The following is a 20,515-nucleotide window of genomic DNA, read 5'->3' as shown; positions in this document are numbered from 1 at the left end:
AGCGCCTATTTCAATATTTTTGACAGCCTAGATGCCTGCCTATTTCGGGGTTCTTAGTGCCTAAATTTCCGAGCCCTAAATTGATCAATGTTTCGTTTCAGGAGACCCATCGCAGGAGTACGTCATGTATCCGATGAGTGGTTATCCCTCCCCTTATGAATCGCCATCATCAGGTAGGTGTGAAAGACAGTTTATAAAACAGAAGATGAGCCCATCTATCAAGCCGCACTTAGCAGCAACACAAGGCTTTCCTCTCGGCAAGCCTGGAAGAGATAGTATTCGGTGTACATTTTGGGAGGTAGGGCTTGACAACACTCTGCCGCAGGGCTTAAGGCTTTGGCTTGCGTGCTTTATCTTGCTTTCAGGCGTAGGTTAAAGCCAGACAGATAAATATTTGTCATAGTACGACACACAACGTCACATTATCGGGACTGCACCATTGTAAACACTGTAACCCGGACGGCGAAGCCTCCTTGCAACCTCTTTAGTTGTCCCATTATACGGCGAAAAGAAATACTTCGCATGAAGCATAAAAGTAATCAGTCGATTAGCGTATCGATGTAAACTCCTAAATACTGTATGACCGGCCTCAAGGTGACACAATAAGCGACGAGTGCTTCCCTGCCTTTATGTCTGCAGGTCAACGTGGCTGAAACCTACATAGTCACAATAATATAACACCGGTCGTATCACCCTCGCAAGCCTCTTGCTGTATTTCATCCACACTTATTTTCTTTTCAGCCCCAATTCCTTACGACAGCGGTTCAATGCAAGACTCAATTTCGGCCACAAAAACAGAGTAAGTCTTGGCTACAGGATCGGTGTTGCAGGGAAGCTGTTATACCGAGGATAAACCTACATTTGCGAAGAACCGAAAGACTCAATTACGTTAGAAGAAGGGGGACCCAGCGTAAATGCTGTCTGAATTAAAGCTTCATTAGGAGAAGCGTAATTCGCGAAAAACATCATGTAACTATATATCGGGAAGTCAAACCGTAAATAACGGAAAAAGAAAAGAAGAAAATGGAGACATCGCTAAAACTTGCAAGTAAATTGGCCATAGGAGGCCTTATAAAGAAAAATAATGAAAACCAATGTTGAATTTTTTTGTTCCCTGGATAGTGCTAGGCTTTAGTGGAGGGCTTTAGTGGAGGGAATGACGTTCCAATTTGCCATTAGAGGCACAAGCAAAATGGTGGACGTCGATTTTGTGCCAGCGGCAGTGAGTTGGATGCTTTCGTCTGCTAAGCTAGAAATGTCAGTATTAAGCGCCCTATAATGACCTGCTTTTGATGCGATAGCATTAATAGCCTCAAAGGGCCGAAATGCGACGTCGCCATTAAATTTGCCCATTGGTTGGAGGGAAGTGACGTCATGAGACCAGATAATTCTTATTGGCCTGAGGGAAGCGACGTCATGAGACCGGAGAATTCTTATTGGCTGGAGGGAAGTGACGTCATGAAACCAGATAATTCCTATTGGTCTGAGGGAAGCGACGTCATGAGACCGGATATTTCTTATTGCCTGCAGGGATCAGGTAATTCGTATTGGCTGGGGGAAAGTGACGTTTCTAGGCAACAAGAGATGCCACTTCCACTAAACGCATCAACAGCCTCTAATGCTAATGCACTTCCAGCACAGTGTAGTCAGGTGTTGATGTGAATTTTTCTTTGTAGCAACATACGCTCTCGTCAAAAATGATGTGCCCTTCAGTCTTGGGGCACTTCTGCGTCGCAGCAGGACACATCGAAAGAGTCTTGGCAGATGTGCGTCCTTACCGAGGGCTCGCAGGGGTTGATGGCGCTGTCGTGTTTAAAAACCTCTTTGGAGGAAATTGACTTGACGCGGAGTGCCAGCCAAAACATTTAGGCACACTCGTCTTAGTCCGCACTACTGCGTTAACACTGGGATAAGCTATGGGATATAGAGTGATGCAGAGCGAAACATTGAGGTACTAATTCTCATGGTTCACATCTCTATATGGTGCGCCATAGCCTGGGTCCTAGGGTGCTGTAGTATCGTGGTACGAAGGTTCGAGCTTGGGTCGCGGCCGTGATGTACCGGAGCACAAGTACACACCATTTGAAACACATGTGCTCCTCTGCCCCCTTTGAATCATTTGTGCTGTGCCTAATTGTTAAGGTGTTCTCCTGTTTTAGTCATCCTGTAATTGAAGATTCTCTCCGCTTTGCTCATTCGACCTCTATCTATTTGATCTAATGCCAGCTCTTCCTTACTTGGACAATCAACTCTGCGTCACGAAACCACGTGCCCTACTACTACTACTACTACTAATACTACTGCAAGTTCAGGGATTTTAGTAACGTTGCCGACTCACACTTCATCGCAGGAATATTTCATTGTTAGCATAACTCATTAGTTATGTCCTGAAGTGCACGCGCGCATCTAAGGGCTTAGCTCGACGCCTATCATGCCGCAGCGGCTTCGACACCAAGGCGAGGATGTCGGTCGTGATGGTCAGCGTGGTGTTGATTGGACTCATCGCAGTGGCGGCCATCATCTACGTGGAAACATTGCGCCCCGGTGAGAACCATCACGTGATCGATGAAGTAGATGCAAGGCAGTCAGCCACGCCCCTTACGAGGCGCAGCCTGGAAGGTAGCATGCGACGCTGCTTCTTTGTGTGTACTAATAACGCTTCAAGCGGCAAAACAAAGAAATTACTTCGTATTTTCTGGAAGGAATTAGTAGAGCGCCGGCAGCAGCTGCAGTGAATGTTAAGAAATAAGGGCTTTGATTCTGCGTTGTAACCCCTTACGTATTATCCCCTAACGGGGGACTTTAAAGTAATTAAGTGAAGAATGCACCCCAGCGTCGATGTATAACGTCAGAAAGGACTGAGTGAACGGTAAGAAAGTTGGCGCTCAAGACGGACGGACAGCAAACTATCAGAGAAAGTCGTGATGCAGGTTTGAAGTCAAGAGACTCAACGCCGTAAACTTGGCCTAATAGCGGTAATGGTAGCAAAGTGCGGCGATTATCATTACACTGCACGACGAACTTTTCTCGTTGGGGCGCAGGAAAGCGGCGGCTGAGACTTTGTCTCGTGTAATTATCATTGAACTTGAGGCCTCGAGCCGTAAGAAGCTTCCCTTATAAAAATGGCCTGTAGACTTTTTATAGGCTCTATGGCCTTCTTATAGGCATTTTCGTTTCTCTGTTCATAGTCTGTGAAGTGTCTATAGACAAGTCTACTAAACCTGTATGGCTATAAATCTACAGATAATTTGTTGATGGTCTTAGGATTTGTGTTGTATGCAGACTAGTAAATACGATTTGTCCATAGAAAGTATACAGGCAGTGGGAAGAAATTTTAGTAATCGTTTCGCCCGCTGCGGAAGCTTTCGCACGTGTAGTAGTGGAGTCCAACACAACTGTGCTCGGGGCTATTCCCAGTGCATGATGTATGGGAGCCAGAGGCCCTCGCTTCAGAGCTTGTCGCCATGTTCGCAACCTTCCTTGCGTGTCCGAGAGTCAGGTCCTTTAAACTTGAATAGCGTTCGCTACCTCAAAGTACTCATTTTTGCCTCAGTCTGTAATAGCGTTTAGAAATTCACACTGCGAACCTAGCAATGTCTTTAACAAGCTTCTTAATATCCTTGCATACATGTGCCTTCGCCTTTAATGTCGGCTTCGACGCAGGTGACAGCAGCGGTGAAGGTGTTGGCGGCGAAACCTCAGGCAGCAAAGGAATTGGCGGTGAACCCCCCGCTCCCGTTCCCCAAGGCTCAATTCCGAAACCAGAAAGTAAGGATCTGCCGCCTTTCTTCCCAGTAATCACTCGAGAGTCACCGAGAAATATTGTTTGCAACGTGCAGCCACTTCGGGAATCTCGAAAGTTCAATATTTTAACAACCCTTTTTAAGAAACCTTGCTCGAGGTTCTATGTATCCTTCCACATAAAGGGCCTTCATAAAATGCGGCCTCAATACAGTCAGTGGTGTATTTGTGACGTCACACTTCCTCTTCGCACCGAGAAGCCAAATCGAATGAAAGCGCCACCGCCACGTTTCAATGTCTAGGAGTTTTTGAAGCGAGACACTTTGGAAGACAGTAAAAAAATATTGCTTGAGCTAAAAAGTATCTAAAAATAGCAGTTATGATTCTAACCGAAGTGAGCCAAAAAATATATTTCTGGTACCAACGATTATTACATGAAGAGTTTTCACTACAATCGGTTGTTTAACCGGTGCGCTTATGTTAACTTTCGCACTTCACTAACGATTAATCAAGTGTTATCGACAAGGCCTTTAGGTGCTGTAACCGAAAAAGTGAACCAGTATTCAATGCTTTAGGTGTACTCCAGTGTCGGTTGCACTACAGTGGGATACAACATAAAAAAAAAAAACAGCAGTTGCTAACACTGAGCCACGGTCCCCCGCATACTGTATTACTCCGCTGTTCAATCCCAGTAGTAAATGAAATCAACTTTTAAATGTTTCACTATAATAAACAAACAGGTATCAAAATTCTAGATTTTGTCATTTTTTTTCTTTTGATTAGCTTCTTGTTCTAGTAACAAAACAAGTTTTAACAACGGACAAGTTTTTGTCGAGGAAGAATTCTGTGTGCGGCGGTCTTGGATGGTGCAGAGCTTCACTGCAGACTTAAGTTGTATCCGACTATATGTTGAAAGTTCGACGCAGTCGCCTCAAAATCAAGTGCGAGTTTGCCTTAAAGTCGGCACTTGCTCTAGCCTACATACGCTACATGAGCGGAGATCGCTTATGCGACCTTGCCTTGTAGGGCGCGGAAAGCCAGCTATTGCTATATATATAAAAACAGCCGAGGTTGAGTAGTACAAGAAAAATTACCTAAGACACTTTGGAAATTCTGAAGTGTGCTCGGCGAAAGCCTTATGGTTAGGGGTGTGCGAATATTCGAAATTTTCGAATATATTTCGAATGTTATAATTTTAGTATTCGAATTCGATTCGAGATCCAAGTATTCGTGTTGTTTCGAATATTCGACCCGACGCGAATATTCGTATCTAGCCGAATATTCATTGTGAGCACCGGCGTTCATTTCGATCCGCAAGCCCTATCGACAGATACATAACAACATGGCGGCGCCTACACGGAAGGAAAATACTTTCTTCCTCCAAGGGCCATGCCGTAGCTGACTGCGCTGGTGAGCTTTTTGGTGCTATACCTGCGAAGCTGGTATAGTCAGAGGTGTGCACGAAGTACCTCTCAATACGTGCCAGGTCAGTGCCAAGTGAGAGGGCATTTTCTGTGGCTGGAGGAGTCGTTTCAGTTAGAAGGGAACTACTTCTGCCTGAGCATGTGGTGCAGCTGGTTTTCCTTCACGACAACCTTTTACGTCATCCCAGCAACGCGCTTTTGTGCTGATGGCAAGTTAGCCTTAATCAATGCTGTGTACTAGCCATCTTTTCTGATATTTCCACTCTTCTAAGAATAATGTTCGAGACTTTGATACTTTTTGTGGAGCCACACACATATTTCGTGTTCATTTATTCATCGATAGTTGAACTGTGATGTTCTTGGGTGCCCAAATAAATGTTTTGCAGTGATTAAATGCGTCTGTCCTTGATTATTCGATTCGATATTCGGAGCTAAGTATTCGTATTCGAAAAATTTGATATTCGCACACCCCTACTTATGGTCAATCCACTGCCGCTTCCCCGAACCGCTTGGTGCGGAATCACTGGGCCGCTCCGGAGCCATGCGTCTCTCTCACTCGACTGCAACGAGTCGTCTGGCGAAGGAGCGGTGGTACAGATGCCACCTCCGACGCGCGCGCGCTCTTTCTACCGCTACTGTTTGACATCACGGTTGCTATGCACAGCTGCGCCCCCCAACGGCGCGCCAGGTGCTAAGGAGGGGAGGAGGTTGCGCCGCTGCGCGGAGGAGAGGCCACAGTTGGCACGATTCCAGCGCACGGACGGACATCGCGAGCATGAGCCATTAAAGGCTTTCGCCTTAATATATGTGCCGCACGGTAGCAAGTGTTCTGCAGGGCGCGTTTATACTCATACGAGTGCCTTGCGAGTCAAAGGTAAAGCGTGCGGAGTAGTCAGATGGTTGCCTACTAACCTAAAGCTCCTTGTCCTTGTGTCTTCAGTCGTGACCAGGGCGACGACTACGTCCACGCCAGGAAGTACGACTACGCCCCGTCCGAGTGGCTTTGGGGTCGTTGCGGATTTCTACAATAGGGCACTGAATCGGAGCGTTGCACCGTGCGACGACTTTTACACCTTCGTTTGCGGTAAATTCTCGGGGGCCGGTAGTGCCATCTTCAAGGTGAGATCATTGTGTGCACCCCGTGACTGCAAATACCTGCGTAATCCTTTTAATTCAAGGGTTCAGTGCGAAAGCTCCACCGCATTCTAATTGAGCAGCTCTTCTCCAAAGCCAGTTTCGGTGAACTATAGTGCTTTATGAGATGTCGCAGTGCTTATAATTTATTAGTAATTATAATGTGTACCATGACGCTGATGGTGTGCGCATGGCAGAGACTACATGCAAAAATCTAATATGCGACAGTATTAGAAACCATTTGACACGTGAATATCATGTGACCTAGTAGCGAGGCAACGCAATAATGAATGTGTTCTCAGAACAAGCATCCCGTGAGCCGTCCCGACCGAGTGTACCCTTACTGTAGACTGTCTACAGAGCAATGTTATAGACCAGTCTAACGACAATACAAATCTATGTAGAAAATTTGTAGGCACTTTATCGATTTATGGCCATAAGTTTTTAATAGACTTGTAATTACACAGCCTAAAAACTATCAACAGACTAGAAAAATTTCTATAGGAAAGCAATAGTGTGTAAAAAGTGTATATACAGTCTACGGACCATACTGTACGTGAGGATACAGCGCTACCCCTGCTCAGCGTTTCGTGCGCCATCTTTGTCCGTATTACGGCGTAACCGTGAAAATGCTCCGTTCAAATTCCCACAAGGAATCGAGTGAATTGTGACGCCTTGGTTTTTGGGACTTCAGCCTGTAGAACAGAAACGATCAAGCATGTCAGCGTATTTGAAAAAAAAGAACTAAGCAGTGATAAATTACAGACCGGTGGCATCCTTACACAGCTCGCATACTTATTATAATTCGTCTGCATTAGAAGCTCTATGCAAGCGGAAATCGCAACGGTCGTTACGGGTAGACGCCTCTAAAATAGTGTACTACCTCGGATATAAAAAAACCTTAGTGTGCCACCTGGAATGTAACGAATTTTACTGTGTTAACCTCACATTTAGTGAACTTTTTTATGTCACCTCATATATTACAAACCTCAGTATGCCTTCTCGGATATAACAAACTCTCATGTGCTCACCTCGGATATAACGAGCCTAAATGTACCATCTTGGATACAACCAGCTTTAGTGTGTCAACCTGGGATATAAAACGAATGTTTGGCTACTAACGCATTCGAACGATTCACCGAGGACCGCTTAAGTTTTTTTTCTTGACTGATCTTGCTGAAGCTTGCGTTCGGTGGAGCCCCAGGCGTGTTTTTATGTACTGAGATGCATATCGCAACCTGGTTAGAAACTAAGCACGCCGGCAAGAAGAAGCACGACATGGTGTGGACTTCAGATATATCAAATATATATATATATATATATATATATATATATATATATATATATATATATATATATATATATATATATATATATATATATATATAGAGATGGTCTAACCAAGAGCAAACAATAAACAAACGAATAGTCGTCAGGACAGCCTGCTGTGCTGGTTAGAGTAGCAACTTCTGTTATTGAGATATCATACCCTTTTGTCACAAGAGCGAGATACGTTTTGCTGATGCACTTACTGAATCATTGTTCCTCTACAGTACGCTTCATAGATTTCTCAGCTTAACTAAGTCGCGCGTGTTATAATACTCAGGCATGGCGCCCGAGCCACCGGTGACGATAATCGGCCAAATGCTTACTGCCTGCCAGTGCTTCGTCTACTACGCAGGGACACCGTAATTTGTCATTTATGGAACTTGCCATTTGTCCATTATAGCGTCCACAACAAGAGAGCGGTATACGACGGAGGTTTCGCAGTTGCCGATTCTATCGGCATGCTTCATGCTGCATTAATTCTTTTAGGCCACGTTCATCATTTTTTACATCCTCGCAAGTCATTCAGGTGCAGTAGACACGAACGTGGTGCCACATTTTTGAGCCACCCTCCAGAGACGGTGGAGGATCCGACGATACGAAAGGATGGCGACCACACTTATAAAAATGGTCTATAGACTTCCTATACATAGACTTATACTATCTTTTGACTTGCTATAGATATTTCCTGTTTTTTATTCATAGTCTATACAAAAAAGTCTAATAAAAGTGTATGGCCACGACTCTATAGGTTATTAATAGACTGTATACAGTATTTGTGTGGTCTGTAGAAAGTATATACACTTGTTTGAACAAGTCTATGAATAATCTGTAGACTGTGTACAGCAATTTTGTAGGGGTTGTCCCACTCATTGCGCCTTCAAGCGCTGGTGCAGAGTTTTTAGCAGCACTAAATGTCTACTATCAGAACAGTCTTGTGAAAGAATTTCACTGTTCTGTCGTGCCAGTCTGCCACTGAAGAGAAGATACTGTCCTGAATTCTGTTTTAAAAATCTGAAGCGTGCTGTTTGCTTGCAAACTGTCATTCCTGTTAATGAAGTTCCCAAGAACGGAAAATTAACTGTCGTAATATACAAGAAAAATTACTTCTGGCTTTCAGCAATTACTGGCACTCGGAAGGCCAAACGACGATACTGAAATGGCCTTGCTGCTGTCCGCGCAAGGTCTTCGTCGTACGCGCACAAAATCGCTTTCCTTTGTCCAACAGCTGTTTCTGATACTTGTGATCAATTTCCTCTTTCGCTTCGATGAAGTGCTCGTCGGCTGGTTGTCTTGGGCGAAAAAAAAACATCAGCTACAACCCAACCCAAAGCGCCAACCGTACAGAAAGGCACACTGCTAACAGAGAACGCAATCGAACTACGCTGCACATACATTGGACTTTATATTTCGACTTTGGATATATGTTGGAAGGCTGCTGCTCGTTACCGATGGACGGCATTGGAAACTTTACGCGCCTTGGACAATTTATAGACAACGCTTAAAAACCACGAGTGAACTGACTATTCATACTACAGAGTGTTTTCAATTGAGACGATACCGTGAGTAAGCGTGCCAATCAAAGTTCCCACTCTGCCCCGCCACGGTGGCTTAATGGTTACGGCGCTCGGCTGCTGAGCCAAAAGACACGGGTTCGATCCCGGCCGTGGCGGCCGAATTTCGTTGGAGGCGAAATTCTAGAGGCCCATGTGCTGTGCGATGCCAGTGCACGTTAAAGAACTCCAGGTGGTCGAAATTTCCGGAGCCCTTCACTACGGCGTTCCTCATAGCCTTAGTCGCTCTGGGACGTTAAACCCCATTAAACCAAACCAAAGTTCCCACTCTAACCCTAACCATGCAACTGATATTATATCGAACCGCCCTTACCTACCATGCACTTACCTTTACGTAACCAATCATAAGCATCACTCCTCCTGATTGCTGTTCCTGTCACCCTTCTATCAGCTTGCGAACCGCGCAGAAGCAGGCATCAGGGAGGCCCTGAACACCATGCCCATCCCGCCCAGATTCCAGAGAGCCTCAGAGAAGGCGGCTGGCTTGTACCGGGCATGCATCAGCCTCGCATCCAACACCAGCCGAACCGAGGTAAAGGCATCTCTCTATGCGCGAAATCAGTTACATCGGTCTTCCTCTATGTTGTACCAAGATGTATCTCACATTTAAATATTGCGGCAAGCTCTTCCCGTCTCTTAGAGCGTCTACTCTTATTAGTTATTAGGTGCGTTTAGCGCGTACCGCTGCCTCTACCGCGTACCGTGCTGCGCTGCCGCGCAAGCGCTGATTGGTACCGACGCGGCAGGCTGCCGCCTGTTGACGGGAACGTTTCGCCATCTTTCGCCGTCAGAGCGATCTTCACATGCGCAGTGGTAGGGCTCGGTAGGCGGCCAGCGGTAGGGGTAGTGGTACGTGCTATGCTGAAATTATCTATTAGCTCGTTCCTTGTAATGTAAGCATCCGTGCCCACCTGCACGGTGTAAGAATTGGTCACCTGTCATTACTACAGAACTGATTCTTTTGCGACGACAGACATCGGGCAGGAGCACAGCAAATACTTTCGTTTTTTTGTAGTATGTTGTCGAACTTCCTGACCTACTCTGTCATAACTTTAAGCCGCTAACGTTAACAAGATGTGACGCATGTGGCCGTCCGTGACGCTGAAGAGAGCTGAAAAAAAAAAGCCTTAAGACGAGGAAAGGCTGCGTCTTCATAAACACACATATAGAAACCTCCAAACAGTTGTCTTTTTGCTTGTGCTGATTATTACAGTGATTAAGAGAAATTACCCTTCTCAACGATTTAATTAATGCGTGCTTTTCGTTCTCATTCACACGCAGCTTGAACCGGTGAAGGAATTCCTCTCCCATCTTAGGCTCGACTTATCGAACATTGACCCCGACCCGGCCTACAACATCCCTCACCGGCTGGTGTACCTGAGTTGTGTATACGGATTCCCCACCTTCGTGAAGTTTGACCTGTTCTGGGATGTCAATCACGGAAAATTATTGTGCGTACGTACCAGTTCTACATTCTATGCAAATGGAAGCAGGACCTCACTTTGGAATCCCACAGGGCGCATTCTTTTACCGTGCGCAGAATTTATTACTGCACGCTGAAGGCTATGGTCGCTGGAAGTATCAGTGCGATAGTTGACAGCTGTATAGATGGAGGCTAAAGACAAGGAACAAAAAAAAAAACAGGCGAAAAAGACAACTGGATTTCTACATTGGTGCTTTGAGGTAACGTATGTCGCCTTCAGTCCATGCAGAATCATTGGAATAAACCTTAGTAAGTAAAGTTACGTAAAGAAGTCTGAGAAGGAAACAACCCCTTATAACTGGCAGCGAGCTATTTTGGAGTTTCAAGAGAATACATCCCTGTAGAAGAAGTTGTGACAGTAGGTTCTCAACACTAAGAGTGAAATTGCCTTCGAAATGCCCGTGTAACAGGGGTGTTATACCCCTGTCACACGGGCCCTCGAACCGATAGTCTATCGACTCGAAGGCGATCGAGCGCTGCTACACGTCCAGTTTGAATGACCATCGAGCCAATGGAGCAGCCCGGAACTCTTATCGAGATTTCGAAGGATATATATATATATATATATTGTGAGACAGGAGACAGAGCGCAGGATGGAGCGAGCTTTAATGGCACCCGCAAGTATGGCGACCAACCCTTCGAAGAAGAAGATGATCGATGATGATGGATATGTACAGATGAAGACGAAGGTCGCATGTTGTGCTTACACTTTCGATTCATTATTGGCAGCACGGAGAGAAGGACCACTGTAAGGGGTGCGCACCTTGCGAAGACGAGAACATAAATCAGAACTAATTACAGAAATGGCGGCGCCCGTATCGATCAATGCTTCTACTACAGTGCCTTCAATGTCAACGGTTAACATGTTCGATGGCTGTGCAGGAGGAATTGAGAGGGCGGCGTGCGGTGCAGTTTTACCTCCGGAAACTGCACAATTTAGTTTTCCGTGTGGCCAGTTGTCTGGGAGGACGGTGGACGTAGAGGCGACGACGAGCGGCGGAAAGGCGATGGGGAGCGGCGGCGCGACGGCCTGTCGGTCGAGGAGCGGTCCGGAGAGGTGGAGGGATAGGAGGGACGATAATTGGTATGGTCAGCAAACGGTGGGCGGTAAGCGTACGACGAGTGCGGAGCGTCTTGGGAGAAGTCCCCGTACGATGGGCGACGAGGAGGACTGGAGGCAAACGCCGGACGGTAAGCAGGTGACGAGTACGTAGCTCCGTTGCGAAAGTCTGGGTACCACTCGCGCTCGTCGCGTTGACGCCGACGGCACACACGGGCAACATGCCCGCGAATTCCGCAGTAGTGACACACCGGCCGACGTGCAGGCGGACTCCAAACAGGACACATAGCGGGGCTCGGGGACACAGAGACTGGAGTTTGCTGGACGGGCTGTGGATGCGACGGGTAAACAGCAGCAGGAGGCGTCGCAGCAACCTGGGCATAGGTAGGCACAAAACGCGGTACAGGTGGTTCCGCAGCCAAGGGGCGAGTGACCGAAGCGAGCTCGTCTTTGATGAGATCACGCAAAGGCGAGGACGACGGGGCTGGAGGCGGGTGGGAATCAACTGGCGGTAAGGTGGAGCCGTGCAGTTCCTCCCGGATAATGGAGCGAATGAGGGAGCGTAAGTCCACGTCGGGTGAAAGTGGGGTGTCCCAGGTGTCTTTTAAGCGAAGCGACTGAAGGTCGTCAAGACGATGGCAAGTTGTTCGGATGTCTTGGACTGACGTTGGATTCTGAGCAGCAAGCGTGTTGAAGGCAAATGACCCAAGCCCTTTCAGAAGATGACGTACCCGATCGTTCTCTGACATAGCGCTGTTGACACGTCGACACAGGGCAAGCACGTCTTCAATGTAGGATGTGTAGGACTCACCGGGTAGCTGAACGCGCGTATCTAGCTTTTTTTTTGTAGACAGCGGGGCTTGCACCAGATGTGCCAAAGATTTGTCGTATCTGTGCCGAGAAGTGAGCCCAGTCCGGGATGGCATCTTTGTGGTTGACGAACCAAGTCTTGGCCACGGCAGTGAGGTAGAACGACACGTTTACAAGTTTCATCGCTGAGTCCCAACGATTATAGGCACTGACCTGGTTATATTGGTCGAGCCAGTCCTCGACATCGTCCCCACGAAGACCAGCAAAAATGGGAGGCTCGCGCTGGAGTGTGGTGATGGTCCAAGTGGGGTGTCCAGATGATTGGGAAGAACCGGGTTGGCTCATCATTGCTGGCTCCAGACGGTTCGAATCGAGAGGAAGAAGAACGGGGGGCCCATCGGGAGTACGAGTGGTGTTGTCACTGACGGTATCCATCGGTGCGGATGGTACGAGCAGGTGCGACCGGAACGTAGCTGCAGTCTGGCGGCGGAGAGGACGCAGGGATCGAGAGCACACTCCACCACTTGTGAGACGGGAGACAGAGCGCAGGATGGAGCGAGCTTTAATGGCACCCGCAAGTATGGCGACCAACCCTTCGAAGAAGAAGATGATCGATGATGATGGATATGTACAGATGAAGACGGAGGTCGCATGTTGTGCTTTGAGCGATGATGATGGATATGTACAGATGAAGACGAAGGTCGCATGTTGTGCTTACAATATATATATATATATATATATATATATATATATATATATATATATATATATATATACGAGGGGTACCCAAAAGAAACCGGACTAAATTTTTTGGTCGACAAAGCTTCTGCGGTACCGCGTTTTGCCACTAGGAGCGCATAGAACAAACATTCCAGAGTCAGTAAGCCGAGTGCCGTCGTTGAAGGAGGTCAGACCAGTTTAGGCAGAGTTTTAGAGTGACGACAGTTTTGTGTGAATGTCGTTTTTGCAATGGCTGATTTTCGTGAACAGCGTGCGCCGGTGAAATTCTGATTTTTGCTCGGAAAAAGTTGAATGGAAACTCTTGAAATTTTAAGAAAGACGTACAAGGACGATGCTATGGGGACCACTCAAGTGTTCCTTAATCGAATCCTGAATCAAAGCAACAATCATGCCAATGGAAAACATCAAATTCACCTCGCCTCAAGAAAGCTCGTCAGGTGAAACCAAACCTCAAAACAATGCTGATTTGTTTTTTCGACGTGAGAGGAGTCGTTCATTGAGAATTTGTTCCGCAGGGTCAGACAGTTAGCCAGGCTTTCTTCTTGGATGTTTTGAAAAGATTGGGCAACAGTGTGCGGTGGAAGCGGCCAGATTTGTGGCGGTCGGGTGACTGGTTTTTCCATCATGGCAATGCCGCTGCTCACACAGCCCTGTCTCTACGACAATTTTGGACCAAAAATGGCATGACCCCTATTCCTCAACCTGATACTCTTCCGACCTTGCCCCGTGCTACTGTCTTTGTTTCCTGGAATGAAGAAATAGTTGAATGCAAAGCGTTTCGCTGATGTTGCTGAGGTGAAGAAAAAAAACGACGGAGGCACTGTCAAGCATCACAAAAGATGAATTTAAACAATGTTTTGAAAAATGGAATGAAAGATTCGACAAGCGTATCATTGCAGGTGGGGAATACTTTGAAGGAGATTGAAGGTCTGTGCTTAAAATGTGAACAAATAAGTTCAAACAAAAATAAGTCCGGTTTCTTTTGGGTACCCCCTCGTGTATATATATATATATATATTCGCAGTCTTCTCGCGATCTCTTTCGTCGACTTCAATTTGCCAGTAGCCGCTCTTTAGGTCCATCGATGAGAAGTAATTAGCGTTGCATAGCCGATCCAGTGTGTCGTCGATGCGGGGGAGGGGGTAGACATCCTTCTTCGTAATGCTGTTCAGGCGGCGGTAATCGACGCAGAAGCGAAGGGTGCCGTCTTTCTTTTTCACTAGGACAACTGGTGCTGCCCAGGGGCTCCTTGATGGCTGGATGACGTCGTCACGTAGCATTTCCTCAACTTGCTTGTGAATAGCTTGGCGTTCTAGCGGCGATACGCGGTAGGGGCTCTGTCGCAGTGGTCGGGGGTGTTCGTCTGTGACAATGCGATGCTTGGCAAGCCGGGTTCTTCGCACATTCGATGCTGATGAGAAGCAATCGCTGTACTTTTGAAGAAGACTGCGTATTTGTTCTTGTCTGCTCCGTGGTAATGCCGGGTTGATATCAAACGTTGGTTGATGGCCTTGGTTAGATGGTTCTACGGGTTGGTCGGGTAGGGCAAATATGTCTCTGATGTCTGCCAGCTCGTCGAGGAAAGCGATCGTCGTACCTTTGTTTAGATGCCGGTATTCTTCGGTGAAGTTGGTTAGCAGCACCTGGGCTTGGCCATTTCGGATTTGGGCGACTCCCCTTGCGACGCCCAGTCCTCGATCAAGGAGTAACTGGGTGTTCCCCTCGACGACGCCTTCGGCAGTTTCGACGTCTCCAGTACCTATGCAGGCGAAGACACTTGATCGGGGCGGCACGCTCAGTACTTCGTCAAGGACGTTTAAGGCAACGCGATGAGTCGCTGTCGTCGCTGCAGATATGGCTTTGTCCGTGGAAAGCTTGATCGACTTGGATCGAAGGTCGATGATCGCTCGATGTTCATTCAGGAAGTCCATTCCCAAAATCACGTCTCGCGAGCACTGCTGTAGAATCAGGAAGGTTGTCGCATAGGTTCTCCCGTTTACAGTAACTCTCGCGGTGCAGCGTCCTGACGGCGTAATCAGGTTGCCACCTGCGGTGCGGATCAGCGGGCCATCCCAAGTTGTTGTTACCTTCCTGAGTCGGACAGCGAGCGGCCCACTCATGACGGAGTAGTCAGCTCCGGTGTCCACCAAGGCAGTAACCGCGTGATCGTCGACCATAACTTCAAGGTCACTTGTACGCGTTTTCGTATTGCACGTTGTCTTCGGTGTACGGTCTCGGCTTTGTCGGGCAGTGAGACTGCGGTGGGCGTATTCCGACGTTACTTCTCTGGGCGGTGGTATAAGGTTCAAGTCTGGCCGCGTCGTCGTCGTCGTCGTGGTCGTCGTCGGTGTAGTCGTCGTAGTGGAGGCATGGACTTGCGTTTTCGTCGATGGAGGATCTTTGTTCTTGCGCTCAGAAGCAACCTCACCTCCAGAGGCTGCTTTATTTAGTTTAACCTTCGGGGGCTGGGGGAGCGTCCACACACTGCGTAGCCTCGGCTAGGAGATACATAGCGCGGTGATGACGGCGACGGAGAACGCGAAAGGCGACTCGGAGATGAGTATTCTTCCCGACGCAAAAACTCCTCGATTTCGGCTGGTCGCTGGCCGGGTCGGGGTCGTGGGGCGTCGTAAGAAAATCCTCGGATGCCCATTCTCCTGTATGGGCAGTACCGGAGAACGTCACCGGCTTCTCCGCAGTGGAAGCATAGTTGGCGGCGCTGGTCGGGTGTTCTCCACTCGTCGCATTTCCTAGGCCGTGTGCGACGCTCCTAGGACGGGCGAGTTGGGGCGAGAGGGCGGCGCTCCAGCGCAGCTGGCTAATGGCGATAGGGGCTTAGGTGCCGTCGTCGAGGTGCAGGACGGCGCACTGCTGCGGCGTAAGTCATGGCTGGAGGCTCCAAGAGGCTGCATGGTAGAAAGTCCTCCGGTGAATGACTCGAAGGGCTGGCGTCGCCACTTGATGGGGTGTCCAGTACATGGAAGGCTACCCAGCACCTCCACCAGATGTCACATTGTAGTGACGGCAGTCCAGTGGTCAGGAAGACACCAGCCAGTCTTAGAAACGAAGCTCTTTATTTGGGCTGACTTGCGCCCGCAAAATAACTGAATCACTCGGCGGCGGCGTAAGCAACAAACGTGCTCGTCGGTCGTCGAACTACGAATGTCCGCCGCTCGCGGCATCGCTCAATTTAAAGCCGGCAAGGAAACTTCCAGATAACAGGTCAAGATCATCTACGGTAATCTGGAAAAACCTAGATGCAGCCTTTCATGGCTGCGAACAATCGAGATTAGTCTGGTCGCTTCTCGCGCCACGAACAAAAGTGATAACGACCCTTTCCTGCTGCCTTGAGCGTGAACGAACACACACTGTAATGATACGTGGCATTGTATATATATATGTGTATATATATATATATATATATATATATATATAGAGAGAGAGAGAGAGAGATTCAAACTGGCCGTGTAGCAGCGCTCGATCGCCTCCGAGTCGATAGACTATCGACTCGAAGGCGATCGAGCGCTGCTACACGGCCATTTGAATGGCCATCGAGCCAACGGAGCGTCCCGGAACTCTATCGAGATTTCGAAGGATATATATATATATATATATATATATATATATATATATATATATATATATATATATATATATATATATATATATATATATATATGTTCAGTAGAGTAGTCGTTGCTGTCTAGTGAAATTTAATTTTGGGTGGAGATAATCAAACCACGGTTGTACCGCTACTTCCAATCGAGTAATGCAATCCTTCTTTTGATGAGAGAAGAGACATGCGGCACATTTTTTCAGGTTTCAGTTCATGAATCTTCTCCATGGGGAAACACAAAAGGTATTTAAAGGAAGCCGTGATATTTGCATGCTTAAATTGATATCCATTAGAAGCCATGCGCCTTTTAGAAGGGATACGTCATGCAACATGGCGTCAACACTTCCTTCGATCTAGTTGCAATGTTCAGTAGAGAATATTACATTTTGACTTAGCCGATATTTAGACAGATGAGTTAAAAGTTTTAAGCCCCAGAAGGGTTGTCTTCTGGCCTGAGGAAACTCCGCTGGACCGCAGTGGTGGCCTAGTGGGTTGAGCATCCGCCTCCGGGCACATCCGAGTGGTTTGGGGTTCGCTCCCCAAGGCCACCGGGTAGCCAGTATGAAACAGAAGGTGATTTGTCTAAAATGGCGGCCACCATGGCATTCGCGCATAGCAACAGAGGATACATGCCACGTGAGAAAAACAGGTGATGCAGCACAACCATCAGATAGCAATCAAGTAGCATTACGCCATGGTTCCATACCACGTGATCCAATCGGTCCTATAACAGCAGCGCTACACCCCGCATATACTATTGTACCTTCGTTACCTTATACATATGCCATTGTGAAGAGTTTAAGTGGGACCAGCGGTCGGTACCATCAGAACACCGATTGTGGACCATCTAATTGGTGTAATATGTTCGGAGTGATATCAAAGTATTCAGCGCGTCACAGAGCATAGGAGTACTCGTCGAATCAAAGCGCAGCTTATCATAGGAATTCACGCCGACGACCTTTGGTTCCCTAAAGCGTGACTTCCCGAAACTTCAACCGTCCATTACGGCCAAGCTAATTGATGTAGGACATTCGAAGTAGTGTCAAATGATTTGTCTTCGCTGTATACGTTAACATCAAAGAAAGTAGATATCCGAATATGAAGAAAAAATTGTACCCGTTATTGCGAAGATGGCTAAAGACGCAATATTCGTTCGATATTGCTAGCGCTCAATACTCATACGCTGCCTCAGTGTTTTGTTCTCTCTCTTTTATTTTGCTGCAGAGCAGCGTTTTCTTTCCTCGGCTGTCAGTCTTCTCTGATTGTGGGCTGAGTTCGAAATTGTGCAACTGTGTATCAACGGTTTTGCTGCTGCAGGCGTGGATAAACAAGGAAGACGAGAATTGGATGAACAACCAGCACAAGAAACCTCGCCCGAAGCTGCTGGAATTCTACCGGAGTTACCTGCAGGTTTATGATCCGAACATTGACTCTTCAGCGCTCGCCGAGCGCATCGTCAAGTTGGAGGCGACCAGTGAGTACTCTCCTCAGTATACTCTCTTCATTCAGGTATACTCTCTTGGTGTTCTGCAGCGGAGAAAAAAATAACTGCAAGGGACACTTGAGCTACTTTTCAAGGGTACCACTCTATTGTCTCTAAGAAAGAAAAAAGACAGTTTTAATATGTCAATGCCCATATGTGCGGAATTGCTCATTCTAGACTTTACATTGACAGATCTCTGATAGTCCTCATACCACTCCCGGCGCAGTGGTGCAGCGGTTAAGCGATGCCCCACTGCCCTGCGATGGCAGGTGCTGCTGCCGTTGTGCCTTGTGCGACAGAGGTTGCTATCCCGAGAAACCTGTCGCGACCAGTCATTAAATGCCACCTGCCACTGTGCTCAGTTAGATCTTCTTCAGGAGAAGATCGGTCTTCCAATCGAAACGTCGAGTCGAATAAATATGTTTCCTTTAACGAAGCGTATACTTCGCTATATACTCCTGCAAGCAGTCAAGTACTCCATGCTCTCGCAACATATATATATATATATATATATATAAGTGTCGTGTCCGGTCGCTGTGTTGAATGCAGCGAAAGACGCACACGGTACTTTAAGACTTCGTTTATTTAAAGCCGATGAGGGTGCGACCAGCGTCGACCGAGGCAGGAGCCGAACTGGCCGCCCGAAGAAAGGAGGGAGTGGAGAAGCGTCCACGGCAGGGAGTGGCTTCCCAGAACAGGAGGAGGGTGCGGGGGCGCACCGTGGGGGGGCATCCGGAGGGTGCGGGGGCGCACCGTGGGGGGGCATCCGGAGGGTGCGGGGGCGCACCGTGGGGGGGCATCCGGCGACAGCGTGCGACGAGGGGCAAGCGGTCGTTAGGAGGAGGATGCGAGTGGTCGTTAGGAGGAGGATGCGAGTGGTCGTTAGGAGGAGGATGCGAGTGGTCGTTAGGAGGAGGATGCGGGGGCGCACACACACAAAAGCAATAAGGGGACACAACACTTCCTTCCCCCTTAGAAAGTTGCCTGGTATCGTGCAGGGGGTCGGCGCTCACGCGTGGAGGCGCGCTGGCTTTGTGCGCTCGGGGGAGAAACACTTGTAGGCTGGCTGTTGTTCGCTGTGTCTCCTAGGTCTGTCCTGGGCGAAGTCTCTTCTTCCGGGAAGAGGTGCCAGGCTATGTGGGAAGATGGTGCACGTGTTCTCTCCGCTGGCGGACAGCTCTCAGACGGCGTCGTAAATCTACGCAGCTGGTTGAGATGTCGGCGTGCTACTGTGCCATGTATGTTGACGAGCCAAGAGCGCAGGCCTATGCGTCTGACAATTGTAGCTTCCTCCCAGCGTGGCTTTTTCAGAAACTGTCGGGCGAGGACGCGCTGCCCCTCATTAAGCGTGCCGCAGCGCGGAATTGCTTTTTCTTCCCGGAACGTCTCTGCCTTTGGCTCGGGGAGGATGGCTGTGAGCTGGGTTCGCATTTCACGCTCGAACATCATTTTCGAGGGGGTCTCGCCTGTTGTGCTCTGAACCGTCGTGTGCTGCTTGAAAAGAAAGCGCGCAAGGCGGCGCTGCAGCGAGCCTGTCTGATCTCTTTCAAGGGCGCGTTTTAGCTCGGCTACGTAGCGCTCGGCTTGTCCGTTTGTCGCTGGGTGGTAGGGGGCCGATGTAACTGATGAGATCCCGTTGTCGCGATAAAACTTGAGGATCTCCGCAGACACAAACGGTGTTCCGTTGTCCGACACTACCTTGCGCGGCAGTCCGAACGTTGCAAATAGTGATCGGATGTTGTCAATGACTGCTGCCGAAGTCGTCTGTCCCATTTGCCTTATCTCAAGCCACTTTGTGTAGGCATCTACGACCACAAGGAAAGTGCAGCCCTCAATTGGTCCTGCAAAATCAATGTGCAGTGTGTGCCATGGTGTGTCTGGCTTTTCCCATTCTGGGACAGGAGCTTTCGGCGGGGCGCTCCGGCTGCTCTGGCAAGGCTTGCATTCTCGCACCACTGTTTCGATGTCGTTGTCAATGCCAGGCCACCACATGTAGCTTCTGGCACACTTTTTCATTGCAACGATGCCCCGATGTCCGGCGTGGATGAGAGACATAGCCTGTGCGCGTAGTTCTCTCGGCATCACAACTCGGGACCCAAATATGATGCAGCCGCGATGGGTGC

The 20,515-nt window shown here is 48.2% G+C and overlaps 1 protein-coding gene across 1 annotated transcript in view; it reads left to right on the top strand.

Annotated features, from left to right (window-relative positions):
• The first annotated feature begins 767 nt into the window (after positions 1 to 767).
• Positions 768 to 20,515, top strand: part of LOC149332483 (neprilysin-2-like) — a 35,320-nt gene continuing 15,572 nt past the window's right edge. Inside the window, exons 1-7 of the mRNA XM_089555776.1 lie at positions 768 to 799; positions 2,441 to 2,544; positions 3,664 to 3,768; positions 6,106 to 6,284; positions 9,591 to 9,731; positions 10,481 to 10,654; positions 18,227 to 18,383. Of these exons, the coding sequence (XP_089411902.1) occupies positions 768 to 799; positions 2,441 to 2,544; positions 3,664 to 3,768; positions 6,106 to 6,284; positions 9,591 to 9,731; positions 10,481 to 10,654; positions 18,227 to 18,383 (892 nt within the window). The remainder of the gene's footprint in view (positions 800 to 2,440; positions 2,545 to 3,663; positions 3,769 to 6,105; positions 6,285 to 9,590; positions 9,732 to 10,480; positions 10,655 to 18,226; positions 18,384 to 20,515) is intronic.

The sequence above is a fragment of the Amblyomma mixtum genome, chromosome 8 (genome assembly GCF_055824585.1).
Source record: "Amblyomma mixtum isolate Tamu chromosome 8, ASM5582458v1, whole genome shotgun sequence".
In the NCBI taxonomy this organism is placed as follows: Eukaryota; Metazoa; Arthropoda; class Arachnida; order Ixodida; family Ixodidae; genus Amblyomma; species Amblyomma mixtum.
Note: the sequence above shows the minus strand (reverse complement) of the source record. Positions and strands in the feature narration are given on the sequence as shown.